This window comes from Cololabis saira, chromosome 20, assembly GCF_033807715.1.
Source record: "Cololabis saira isolate AMF1-May2022 chromosome 20, fColSai1.1, whole genome shotgun sequence".
In the NCBI taxonomy this organism is placed as follows: Eukaryota; Metazoa; Chordata; class Actinopteri; order Beloniformes; family Belonidae; genus Cololabis; species Cololabis saira.
In genome coordinates this window covers 38,239,668-38,252,137 of record NC_084606.1, presented here as the reverse complement: position 1 = coordinate 38,252,137, position 12,470 = coordinate 38,239,668, and the positions used below count along the sequence as shown (strand labels likewise).

General features: G+C 40.5%; 1 protein-coding gene across 1 annotated transcript; it reads right to left on the bottom strand.

Annotated features, from left to right (window-relative positions):
* Positions 1-3: 3 nt before the first annotated feature.
* Positions 4-5,037, bottom strand: ing2 (inhibitor of growth family, member 2). The gene is made up of 2 exons (XM_061709870.1): positions 4,773-5,037; positions 4-1,740 (listed from the first exon to the last, which is right to left on the bottom strand). The coding sequence occupies exons 1-2, from the start codon at positions 4,915-4,917 to the stop codon at positions 1,037-1,039; spliced, it is 849 nt and encodes a 282-aa protein (XP_061565854.1). The 5' UTR covers positions 4,918-5,037; the 3' UTR covers positions 4-1,036.
* Between the last annotated feature and the right edge of the window lie 7,433 nt (positions 5,038-12,470).

Genomic DNA, 12,470 nt, shown 5'->3' with positions numbered 1-12,470 from the left:
CAGAGTTCTACATTTTGTGTTTTAAGAATCTAAGAATGTTTTATACGCTGGATTTGAAACACCTGAATGACTATTGGGTTAAATTGCAGACTTTGAGTTCCATGTAATAAATTCCCAATAACGTAATAAGGTATTACATTATTGGTAAAAATGTTATTACAATATCCGTCAGGATATTTTATTACATTATTGGTGAAGTTATTACATTATTTGGTTTTATTACGTTTTTGAGGAAATTATTACATTATAGGGTGCTACACTGCTAAATTATGTTTAATTGTGCTCCGCGATTTAACCTAATAGTCATTCTGGTGTTTCAAATCCAGCGTATATAACATTCTTAGATACTTAAAACACAAAATGTAGAACTCTGGACTGAAAATTAACATATATATTACATTATTGGTCAAGTATTACATTATCAGTTTTGGGAAGAAAAAAATAGACCCACCTGAAAATGTAATAAATTCCCAATAATATAATAAGGTATTACATTATTGGTAAAAATGTTATTACAATATCAGTCAGGATATTTTATTACATTATTGGTGAAGTTATTACATTATTGGGTTTTATTACATTTTTGATTGAGTTAAGTGCAAGTTTTATTACATTTTCAGGAAATTATTACATAATAGGGTGCTACACTGCTAAATACGGAAGAGTATTAGGGCCAGGCAGGAGAAAAAATATTTGAGAAGGGAAGATTTTTTTTTTATTGTGCACTTTGAGAAAAAAGTCGAAATGTCGAAAATAATGTTGAAATACAATTTCAAGAATAAAGTCGAAATTTCGCCTTTTTTCTCTACATCTCAACTCTATTGACGAAATTTTGACTTTTTTCCCAACATTTCGACTTTTTTCTCAAAGTGCATAATGAAAAAAAATCTTCCTCCTCTAAAATATTATTTTTATTTTTCTCCTGCCTGGCCCTAATACTCTTCCGTAGCTAAATGATGTTTAATTGTGCTCCGATACGACCAAAAAGTCATTTATCCCCAGCGTGTGACAGTCTTCTCTCCCTCCAGACTCATCACTACCTGGACCGGCGGTCTTTTCTGTTCTTGTCCAGGCTTTTGTCCATGGTCTTTTCGTTGTCCCCTCTACATTTGGGACAGTACCACTTGCCCTTGGGCTTGTAGGTGAGGCCCACGCAGGAGAAGTGGAACCACTCGATGGGGCACTGGTCGTTGTCGCAGCCGATCATCTCCCCGTACGACACCTGCTCGCACAGGCAGTAGGTGGGCTCGTTGGGGTCGATGGCGAAGTCCACGGGCGACGCGTCCCGCTCCTGCTTGGCCTTGCGCTTCTTCTTCTTCGAGGACTTGGACTTCTTCTCCCGGGGCGGCGGCAGGGACAGCTCCTCCAGGGAGTCGTCCAGGAGGGAGCCGTTGGCGGCCGGGTGTGCCGGGTCGCGGCTCTCGCTGATGCGCTGGCGGCGGGGCCGGCGGGTGGAGGAGCGCTCCGGGGCCGGGGCCTCCGGGACGCTGCTGGAGCGTCTCTCCACGCTGACCCGCTCCGGCTCCCCCGGCTCCTGCAGGACCAGGGAGTGGGACTCCATCTGCCGGGACCGGTTCTCCACCAGCTCCGTCATCTGGGTCACCACGTGGATCTTCTCGTCGCCCAGCTCCTGGCTCACGATCAGGGCTCGCTGCAGCTGGACCTGCAGCCGCTTCCTCTGAGCCGCGTCCTGCTCGGCTTTGTATTTCTCAAACACTTCGTCCACCTCCTTCAGGACTTCTGCAAGAGGACACACACATGAAGCTGTCAATTCAATTCTATTCAATTGTATTTGTATAGCGTCTAATGGCCCTTTTGCACTAGTCCCGCCTCAGCTCGGTTCTACCCGCCACGGCCCCGTCTTGTGCTTTTGCACTAGGGGCTGAGACGGGTAGAGCCGCTCCAAGCCGATACTATTTCTGTAACCATTCTGGCGAGGTTCTTTGCAGGCTGAGCCGGGACTATTTCTGACGTCACCACCCTCCTCGCCACTGATTGGTCGGGGGGCGGGGCCGTCAGACGTTTGAATCAGGAAGCGGGAGTCAGCGCGAGCGCGACTCGCGGCTCGCGGCGATTTTATTATACAGCGCAAAACGTCTGTTTGGTGATCCAACTCTGAGGTGCAGATGTTCATAAACCTGGTGGCTGAGGAGAGAATTAGAAAAGGGATGTAGACGGGCTGTTTTACTCTCAGCCGCTCGCGGATCCAGCTGATTTCTCATCAGCGCCGACATGAACAAAGCGGTTGCGCAATCGAGCACGTCACAGCAGATTCACCACAACCTGCACACTTCTCACCTGGCTGTGGAAAAACACATGGGTAGAGGCGTGACGAGCCGAGTCGGGCCGAGTAAGGACTAGTGCAAAAGGGCCATAATACAGGGGTTGGCAACCCAAAATGTTGCAAGAGCCATATTGGACCAAAAACACAAAAAACAAATATGTCTGGAGCCGCAAAATATGAAAAGTCTTGTATAAACCTTAGAATGAAGACAAATACCGAAGTGTTGAGAAAAATGTCAAAATGTCGAGGAAAAAATCGAAATGTCGAGAAAAAAGTCAAAATTTCGTGAAAAAAGTCCAAATATCGAGAAAAAAGTCGAAATGTCGAGATTAAAAAGGAAAGGAAAGAGGAAGTAAAAAAGTGAAAAAAAGAAGAAAAAAGAAAAAAGAAAAAAAGAAAAAAGGAAAAAAAGCAAAAAAAAAGCAAAAAAAAAGAAAAAAGGTCAAACATTTTTGAAAAAGCTCCAGGAGCCACTAGGGCGGCGCTAAAGAGCCGCATGCGGCTCCAGAGCCGCGGGTTGCCGATCCCTGACCTATTACAACAGAATTTGTCTCTAGACGCTTTCCAGAGACCCAGAACATAAACCCCCGAGCAATTATTACATAAACAATGGCAGGTAAATGGCAGGTCAACCAGCCCCCGAATCTCGCACTCAGAAGGCACGCCGATTTTTCCCAGTGGCCAACCGCGGTACTGCAACAAAAAATCCCATGGGGCCCAGAAAGCTTTTTTCCCCTAGACCGCAATAGTAAAAGAGAAGCCTCTAAAAAACATGTTCAAGACTGCGCTGTAAACTAATACAAGTAAATGCACTGGGATTTTCATAAAGCGCCTTTCTACAAAGACATTTTACTTCTCATTTATTAATTCACATGCGCACTAATATACTTGGGAAACAGATAGGCACCAAATATAATATATTTAATTTTCTTAGATCAACAAAACAAATTAAAAAAAATTCAAATAACAAAATAACATATTTGAACCATTTTTCAGACATAAAATAACTGACAAAATCTGAAAAATGGTTCAAATGTTATTTTGTTACTTGAAAATTTTTAAATATGTTTATGTAAAATATTTACTTTGTTGATGAGAAAATATGTTTCTCTATTTTTCTTATTTTTGTGAGGGAGATATATATTGTTTTTCGGCACTACCTTGTTCTCTACAGCTGATAGAACATGAATTACTCCTATGTGGGATCAATAAAGTTCTTATTTTTGCCATCTGAGAAAATTAAATATATTATATTTGGTGCCTAACTGTTTCCCAAGTATATTAGTGCGTGTGTGAATGAATAAATACATAATTTCTCCGTAGAAAGGCGCTTTATGAAAATAAGTCCATTTACTTGTATTAGTTTACAGCGCAGTCTTGCCACATCCAATATGGCGGCGTCGTTGACGTATCGCAGCAGCTCCATGGGGCGGATACGGATAAACGTCTACGGGGGGGGGGGGCTGCAGAGAACTGCCTACAGGAAATTACGTCAGGGAGATGGGGGGGGTCGGGAGAACAGCCAGCCAGCTCTGCAGCTCACACTCCAAGGAGCAGATGGAGGAAAAAGCACCTCGTTAGGGATCGCCGAGCTGTAAAATCTAGTTATTAAACATGCAAAACGCAGTCCATGCCGTGTTTTGTCCGGCTTGAGGGGGCCTTTGGTGTTTTCTTTACAAACGGAGGTTTTACTTCTCAACCGCTGCTCATTCCTGCTTCTACATGAATCCACAATGAGGATTGTTTTCCTGTAGTGAAAGCTTTTGTTATAACCTGACAAGAGTAATCCCGGTGCCAACAGAAAGCCTGCTTGTTCTCTGATAAGAGCAAAGTGTTTCACATCAAAATAAATTGTGCCCAAAGCATTTATACGGATCCCGAAGCTAGCGCCAGATTACATAATGAAAACGAGTGTTTTTGGTGAATTTAATCACCAAACAAGGATCCGCACAACAATCAACAAGGTTATCGATATCCTACTGATCTATATTCTGCGTTCTGGGGTTCGGCGTATGTTAAAACACAAAAGAGTGGTTTTATTCCGGTAAATAGCTGGGTTTAGTGGAGCATTTCTGCGGCGTCTGACCAGTAATCCTCCCGCAACACTAGTGGCAGCAGAACCAGGACATCGGGGCACAATTTGCGATAAAGTGTTTTGGACAAAACAGCATGATCGGAAAAGCTAATGCACCATTTCACACTGAATTAAATGATGACTTTGTTTTCATTGAGTTTATTCTCTCCCAGCAAACAGACAGGAGGCTCTCAGGACTTACAGCAGCTGATGGATTTCTGACTTCTTTATCCAACACTATGTTGTTTCTCACACAGTTAAAACATTGTTCCTGAAAAGAAGGAAGGAACAAGGAGCTTTGTGCATGAGAGGAACACAAGGCTCACGCCTGCTCCACCATTTCTGCACACTATTCTCCATTTGCCGTCAGTTCTTTGTGTTGCATTAAAACGATAAAGCATGTAAACACAGTACCTTGATACTTTGCATCAATCTCTCGCAGCAGAGAAACATTTCTTTGTATGTCCAAAGGCAGGGACTCCACACATTCCAGATAATCTTCCACATAGTTGACCAGTTGTTGCGACTTATCGACATTTTGATAATGGTGGCCTAACATTGTTTCGATGCCACATAGAGGAGCACGATAAAAACGGAGAGAAAATGAGGGAAAATGTGCTGTTAAAATCCAATGTTTGGCGACTTTGCAGCTTGTAGGGCTGTTCCAAACAGCATTCACTTCAAACAAAACTACGCTAGTGCGCATGCGTGTGTATTTTCCTTATATGGTGTTGTACAGTTTCCTCTCATTCGTCGCTTTTCCGAGGCGGCACCTTTGAACCCCGGACAGATCTGCATTAAAGGTTTACATTTTTGTGACTTTAAATGTACAGGAATGTCTCAGAAAATTAGAATACTGTGATAAAGTTCTTTATTTTCTCTAATGCAATTAAAAAAACAAAAATGTCATACATTCTGGATTCATTACAAATCAACTGAAATATTGCAAGCCTTTTATTATTTTAATATTGCTGATTATGGTTTACAGTTTAAGATTAAGATTCACAGAATATTCTAATTTTTTGAGATAGGATATTTGAGTTTTCTTAAACTGTAAGCCATGATCAGCAATATTAAAATAATAAAAGGCTTGCAATATTTCAGTTGATTTGTAATGAATCCAGAATGTATGACATTTTAGTTTTTTTTTTAATTGCATTACAGAAAATAAAGAACTTTATCACAATATTCAAATTTTCTGAGACAGTCCTGTAAAAGTCATATCAGAATTACAAACGTTTGCCTTGGGTTGAGCAACATCAGTATTACAAAATATACAATGAGAATTTAATTATCGTACAAGATAAAATAAAAAAAAATAAAGAAAATAAATAACTCACAAGGGCCTTCTCATATTAAATCTTCTTTCAAGTAAAGAAAACAGTTTGAGGGATTTCTTTTCTTTAACAAGACTCAAGGACTTAAGAGCTTTAGCTCATTTCTCCAATGGGTCAAACACGGTTTGGTCTTAAAAAAATCTACATTTGTGAATGAAGAACTTTCCCAATAACACCTAATTATTAAAGACAAAGTCCATATTCTTGTCTTCAACAAAAACAGCAAATATAACTGTCTTCACTGTTAAATGTAGCTATTATTTTAATATTGCTGATTATGGTTTACAGTTTAAGATTAAGATTCCCAGAATATTCAAATTTTTTGAGATAGGATATTTGAGTTTTCTTAAGCTGTAAACCATGATCAGCAATATTAAAATAATAAAAGGCTTGCAATATTTCAGTTGATTTGTAATGAATCCAGAATGTAACTTAGAGTTATTTACAATAGGCATTACCGAGAACACACCAACAGATTATTTATTGAATCAAGATTACTGAAACTCCATGATTTGGTTAAGTTACAGACACTCACAATCATGTAACAGCTAAATGTAAAGCATTACCAGAAAACTTACAATACATGTTTACTTTCAGTTCAAATAATGAAGATAGTCGTAGAAAATTTAATTTTAAACATTTATTTGCACTTTAAAACAGATGAGCATTTCAATTGTTGGAATTAAGTTATGGAATTCATTACATTATGATTTAAAGAGATGTATAAACATATTTCAGTTTAAAAAGAAATTTAAAGAGAAAAAAATAGCAATGTATGGATGAAATAGTTAAAATGTATAATATATGCGTATGGAGACAGACCATCTATCTTTGATTTTTTTCTTTTTCTTTGTGATGTTAACTAAGTAATTGTGCAGACCATCTGTTATAATTGTTCAGTTTAGTTTTGAGGGCGGGGCAGGTAGAATAAGATTTTCTTCTTCCTGCTCCTATGGAATAAGCTTTTGATTGTGTTGTCATTTTACTTGTTTGTTTCTTTTGTTTGCATATTTCCATGATCAGAATAAATAAAAATGAAATGAAACGAAATGTATGATATTTTTTTTGTTTTTGTAATTGCATTACAGAAAATCACAATATTCTAATTTTCTGAGACAGTCCTGTACTAGAAGACTGATATTAGAGATACTTGTTTTGAGTACTATATTGAGTACTTTTGAGTCCTGTACTAACAAAGTCATTAGAAACATTTTGCTAGAAGAATATTACCCTAACCCAATAAAAAGATGGTATATCCTAAAGGAATTTGAAGTGGAAAAGTACGGAAGAGTACGGAAGAGTATTAGGGCCACTTAAAAAAAATAAAAAGAATTCTGAGAAAAAAGTCAGAATTCTGACTTTAATCTCAGAATTCTGAGAAAAAAGTAAGAATTCTGACTTTAATCTCAGAATTTTGAGAAAAAAGTCAGAATTCTGACTTTTTTTTTCTTTTTCTTTTTTTTAAGTGGCCCTAATACTCTTCCGTAGAAAAGTGATTAGGAAAATAAGAAAAAAAAATTTCATTTCCACTTCCACCGAAAATAAAAGAGGTAAACTTCAAAATTTTAAATGAAATTTACCCAACAAACGAGTTTTTAAAGATTAAAATTTAATTTTGAATTGAATAATTGTGGGAAATTGAAACTTTGCGACATCTTTTCTTTCATTGTGATTCAGTGCAGTATTTGTGGAGTGAGCTGCAGAGCTGGCTACAGTCCAAGGACATTGAGATACATTTATCAGTCAAGAAACAGTGGTGTTTTTGTTGAAGACAAGAATTTGGACTTTGTCTTTAATAGTTTGGTGTTATTGGGAAAGTTCTTCATTCACAAATGTAGATTTTTTTAAGACCAAACCGTGTTTGACCCATTGGAGAAATGAGCTAAAGCTCTTAAGTCCTTGAGTCTTGTTAAAGAAAAGAAATCCCTCAAACTGTTTTCTTTACTTGAAATATATGATTTAATATGAGATGGTTCTTGTGAGTTATTATTATTTTTTTTTTCATTTTTATTTTATGTTGTACAATAATTAGATTCTCAGTGTATATTTTGTAATACTGATGTTGCTCAACCCAAGGCAAAAGTTTGTAATTCTGATAAGACTATTATGTGCCTTGTTTGTTTGTATCTATGTTTCAATAAAAAAAAAAAACCCTTCAAACCACAGCGTTGCTGGACAGTACCATCATAACATATTCCCCCCCCCAAAAAAAAACAAAAACATTGGGGGAATTTTCCAAGACATGGTGTAAAAACATTATGCTGAGCCCAAATTTGACCATTTGTTTCATATCGGGACCAAGGAGCAGGAATATAAAAGGCCCAATTTAACAAAATTCTTACTATCAGAAAGAAAATTCAAAGGGTTGCATAAAAGCAACTCATACTGTGTGTCTGTAGTTGTTTATAATAAAATTAAATGTGCTGTGCTCATCTGTGGAATATGGAAGAGTATTAGAGCCAGGCAGGAGAAAAATTTTAATAATATTTTAGATGAGGAAGATTTTTTTTTCATTATGCAGAAAAAGTCAAAATGTCGAGAAAAAAGTCGAAATGTCGAGATTAATGTTGAAATACAATTTCGAGAAAAAAGTCGAAATGTTGAGAAAAAAGTCAAAATTTCGTGAATAAAGTTGAAATTTCGACTTTATTCTTGAAATTGTATTTCAGCATTAATCTCGACATTTCAACTTTTTTCTCGACATTTCAACTTTTTTCTCGAAGTGCACAATAAAAAAAGATCTTCCTTTTCAAATATTTTTTCTCCTGCATGACGCTGATACTATTCCGTAGTTATTTGTATATTGGAAACTTTTTTGGAATATTTCCTTTGAACAGTATATTTGTTTCCTTGTTGTCATTTTTATTCTTTTTTTTGTGATGTCATGACTGAAATAAACTAAACTAAACTAACTAGTGGAATTATATTTTTTCATATACTTTTTCATAATGTTTTCTGTCCAGGGTTTCGGGGACAGGTTTGCCCCTTCGGGGGACAGGGGCACATCTTTTTTCTTTTGCGTTACCTCACAATAGTTTTTGCTTTACCACACAAATACTTTGTGTTATTTCACAATAGTTTTTGTGTTCTCTCACTACACTTTTGCGTTATCTCACAATACTTTGCATTACCTCCCAATAAGTTTTACATTCTTTCGCAATAATGATGTGGAATATTTACTTTTAGTAGTACCTTGTAGTACTAGAATGACAATGCTGTATGACCTGCCCATGCCCTTAATGTGAGAGAACACAAAACTAATGTCGAGAAAGCGCAAAAATATTGCGAGGTAACGCAAAAGAAAACAATCTTCCCATGTCCCCCAGGGGCCTCCTTGGATTTGAGGTCTTCCCTTCACAGCTGAGTAGGAATGTCTCAAAAAGAAAGCCAGACCTGACCAGAATGCTGGGATGTAATCAAGTACATCATACTTATACACTAGTGCCGCGTTCCATTTGTCCTCGGAAGTCGGAATTTCCGAGTTCCGAGTCGGAATTTTCAACTGGAACGCCCCTCAAAGTGGGATTTCCTACTCGGAAAGTCGGAGAATCTTCACAACCCCCGAGTTAACATTCCAACATGGCAGTAAGTAGATGAGAGCTCCTGTAGTAATTTGTAGCACTTCTGTCTGTCTTCTGTCTGTAATGGTGGGTTATGGCCTGTAGGGGTCGCACTAATAGGAGGTCACTATCTGTAAAAAGGAGCACGAAGAAGAATAAAAGTTTGTCTTGCAGCATGCTGATTGTTGTGTCCTTGAATACAAGTTACAGAGGAACAATACATGGTGTCAGAGTTGAGAATCCACGACAGACAGAGTCTGGTGGCACAGACAACTAGTTGGAGCTGCTCACCGGTGAGGAGAGTGAGGACGGGTGATCTGTGGAGAAGAGGAATGAATGAGCACGTTGGCGAATGCTAACAAGCTAGCGGCAAGCTAACAACATTCAACATGGACCACATATTCACCATCACACCACCGGGACCGTTCGACTTCGAGCCGAGTTCGTGGCCTGCATGGATTAAAAGGTTTGAACGCTTCAGAGTCGCATCTGGATTAAAAGACAAAGACGGAGCATACCAGGTGAACTCTCTCATCTACACGATGGGTGATAGAGCCGATGATATCCTCTCGTCACTGCGGTTGGCAGAAGACAAACAAAATGACTATGATGAAGTGAAACAGGCTTTTGATCAACACTTCGTGGGAGTGCATAATGTCATTTTTGAACGAGCCAAGTTCAATAAAAGATGTCAAGAAGTCGGCGAATCTGCAGAGAACTTCATCACCTCAGTACACAAGTTGGCTGAACATTGCAACTATGGCATCCTACGTGAGGAAATGATCTGAGATAGGATTGTGGTCGGCATACGTGATGCAAAACTGTCTGAAAGACTACAGCTCAATCCAAATCTGGATTTAACTACAGCCATACTTCAAGTGAGGCAGCAGGAGGAGGTGAAAAAGCAACAAGCCGTCATGCGGTCAGCCGATACACCAGGGAACTTGGATGCAGTGTTCCACAACAGTAAGAGACCAACTTATATGAAGAGGTCTACTCAACGCATAAGTCATTTTCAGCCACAGTCTACATCAACAAAGTCAAAACAGTGTGGGAGATGTGGCAAAACCCCAAAACATTCATGGACTGATTGTCCAGCTAAAGATGTTGAATGTAGAAAATGTCAAAAGAAGGGACACTTTGCGGCTTTATGGAGATCAGCTCAAAAATTAGAATCCATTGAAGATGATGAGGCGGCAGCTTACCTGGGAGCTGTTAACGATCCACAGTCGTCTACATGGACTGAAATACTCACCATAAATGATGGTCCGCTGCGCTTTAAAGTGGACACGGGTGCATCAGTGACTGCTATTCCAGAATCAGAGTACACAAAGGACAGGTATGGCAGTCACACAGCTACACGCAGGCCGCTGCTGGGCCCGGCCAACCAACCGCTGGATGTTAAGGGGCAAGTGCATGCTGTCATTCAAAGAGGGGACAGAAAGATTGAGGAGGAGGTGTTCATTGTGAAGGACTTGACCACACCTTTATTGGGCCTCCCTGCCATTCGCAGACTGCACATGATCCCCCAGCTTCAGAGCATAGATGAAGCAGAGACACTATTTCGTGCAACCTACACAGATATTTTTAAAGGGCTAGGTAAACTAAAAGGGGAATATAAAATTAAACTGAAAGAAAATGCAGTCCCCTACGTCCTCTCTGCCCCCAGACGAGTAGCTATTCCCCTTCGCACCAAAGTCAAAGAGGAATTAGACTGCATGGAGAAGATGGGGGTCATAGCCCGTGTCGAGGAACCAACAGAATGGTGCGCAGGCATGGTCCCTATTATGAAACCTCCAGGGAAAATACGGATCTGTGTGGACTTGACCCATCTGAACGAGAGCGTCATCAGAGAGAGACACATCTTACCGGCGGTGGATGAAACATTAGCCAAGTTGGAAGGTGCCAGAGTTTTCACAAAGCTAGATGCTACATCAGGCTTCTGGCAGGTACCACTCCATAAAGACTCTATGTTCTTGACCACGTTCATCACACCAGAGGGCAGATATTAATTCAATTCAATTCAATTTTATTTATATAGCGTCTAATACAACAGAGTTGTCTCTAGACGCTTTACAGAGACCCATACCCAGAACATGACCCCCGAGCAGTTATTACATAAACAATGGCAGGTAAAAACTCCCCTAGAGGGAGAAAAACCTTAAGCCAAACAGTGGCAAGGAAAAACTCCCCTTTAGGAGGGAAGAAACCTTGAGCAGGACCAGGCTCATCAGGGGGGACCCTCCTGCCGAGGGCCAGACTGGTGGGTCAGGGACGGCAACAGCACAGCAGGCAGGTGGAAGCAGCAACGGGATGACCGGGGGTGGGGACCGCAGGCCAGCACACAGCTCCCGAAGCTCCGGCCCAATCAGCAAGTCCCAGGTTGGGGTGCAGGGTCAGGAAAAGACTTGTGCTCCGTAATGCAAGCTACAAGCCACCCACGGCCACCTGCAGGACAAAAGAGAGAAAAGGGAGGAGAAGGGGGGGCCAGCAACGGGATGACCAGGGGTGGGGACCGCAGGCCAGCACGCAGCTCCCGAAGCTCCGGCCCAATCAGCAAGTCCCAGGTTGGGGTGCAGGGTCGGGGAAAGACTTGTGCTCCGTAATGCAAGCTACAAGCCACCCACGACCACCTGCAGGTTCCGGTGTCCGGCAAAGGATGCTGCAACATGGACAAAAGAGAGAAAAGGGAGGAGAAGGGGGGGCCAGCACAAGAAACCACAGGAGCGACTCTGACACACTAAAGTTTACACTACCTAGAGATTTACCAACACCAGCTAGAGGTTTACTAAACACTAACTATAGGCTTTACTAAACAGAAATGTTTTAAGTTTAGTTTTAAAGGTGGAGGTGGTGTCAGCCCCCTTAACCCAGATTGGAAGTTGGTTCCATAGTAGTGGCGCCTGATAGCAGAACGCCCGCCCTCCAAATCTACATTTAGATACTCTAGGAACTACAAGTAAACCTGCACTCTGAGAACGGAGAGCTCTGACAGGAACATAAGGCACTATCAGGTCTTGCAAATAATGCGGAGCTAAGCCGTTTTGGGCTTTATACGCAAGTAATACAATTTTAAATTGGATTCTGAATTTTACGGGTAACCAATGGAGCGACGCTAACACTGGAGAGACGTGGTCTCTCCTGCTAATTCCTGTCAGTACTCGTGCTGCTGCATTTTGGATCAGCTGGAGCCTATTCAGCAAATTACTTGGACA

What these genes read in the sequence shown, in the direction of transcription:
- ing2 (XM_061709870.1), bottom strand. Translation starts at nt 4,917, where the DNA reads ATGTTAGGCCACCATTATCAAAATGTCGATAAGTCGCAACAACTGGTC. An exon ending in GATTGATGCAAAGTATCAAG is followed by an intron (nt 1,741 to 4,772) that starts GTACTGTGTTTA and finishes GTCCTCTTGCAG; the next exon opens with AAGTCCTGAAGGAGGTGGAC.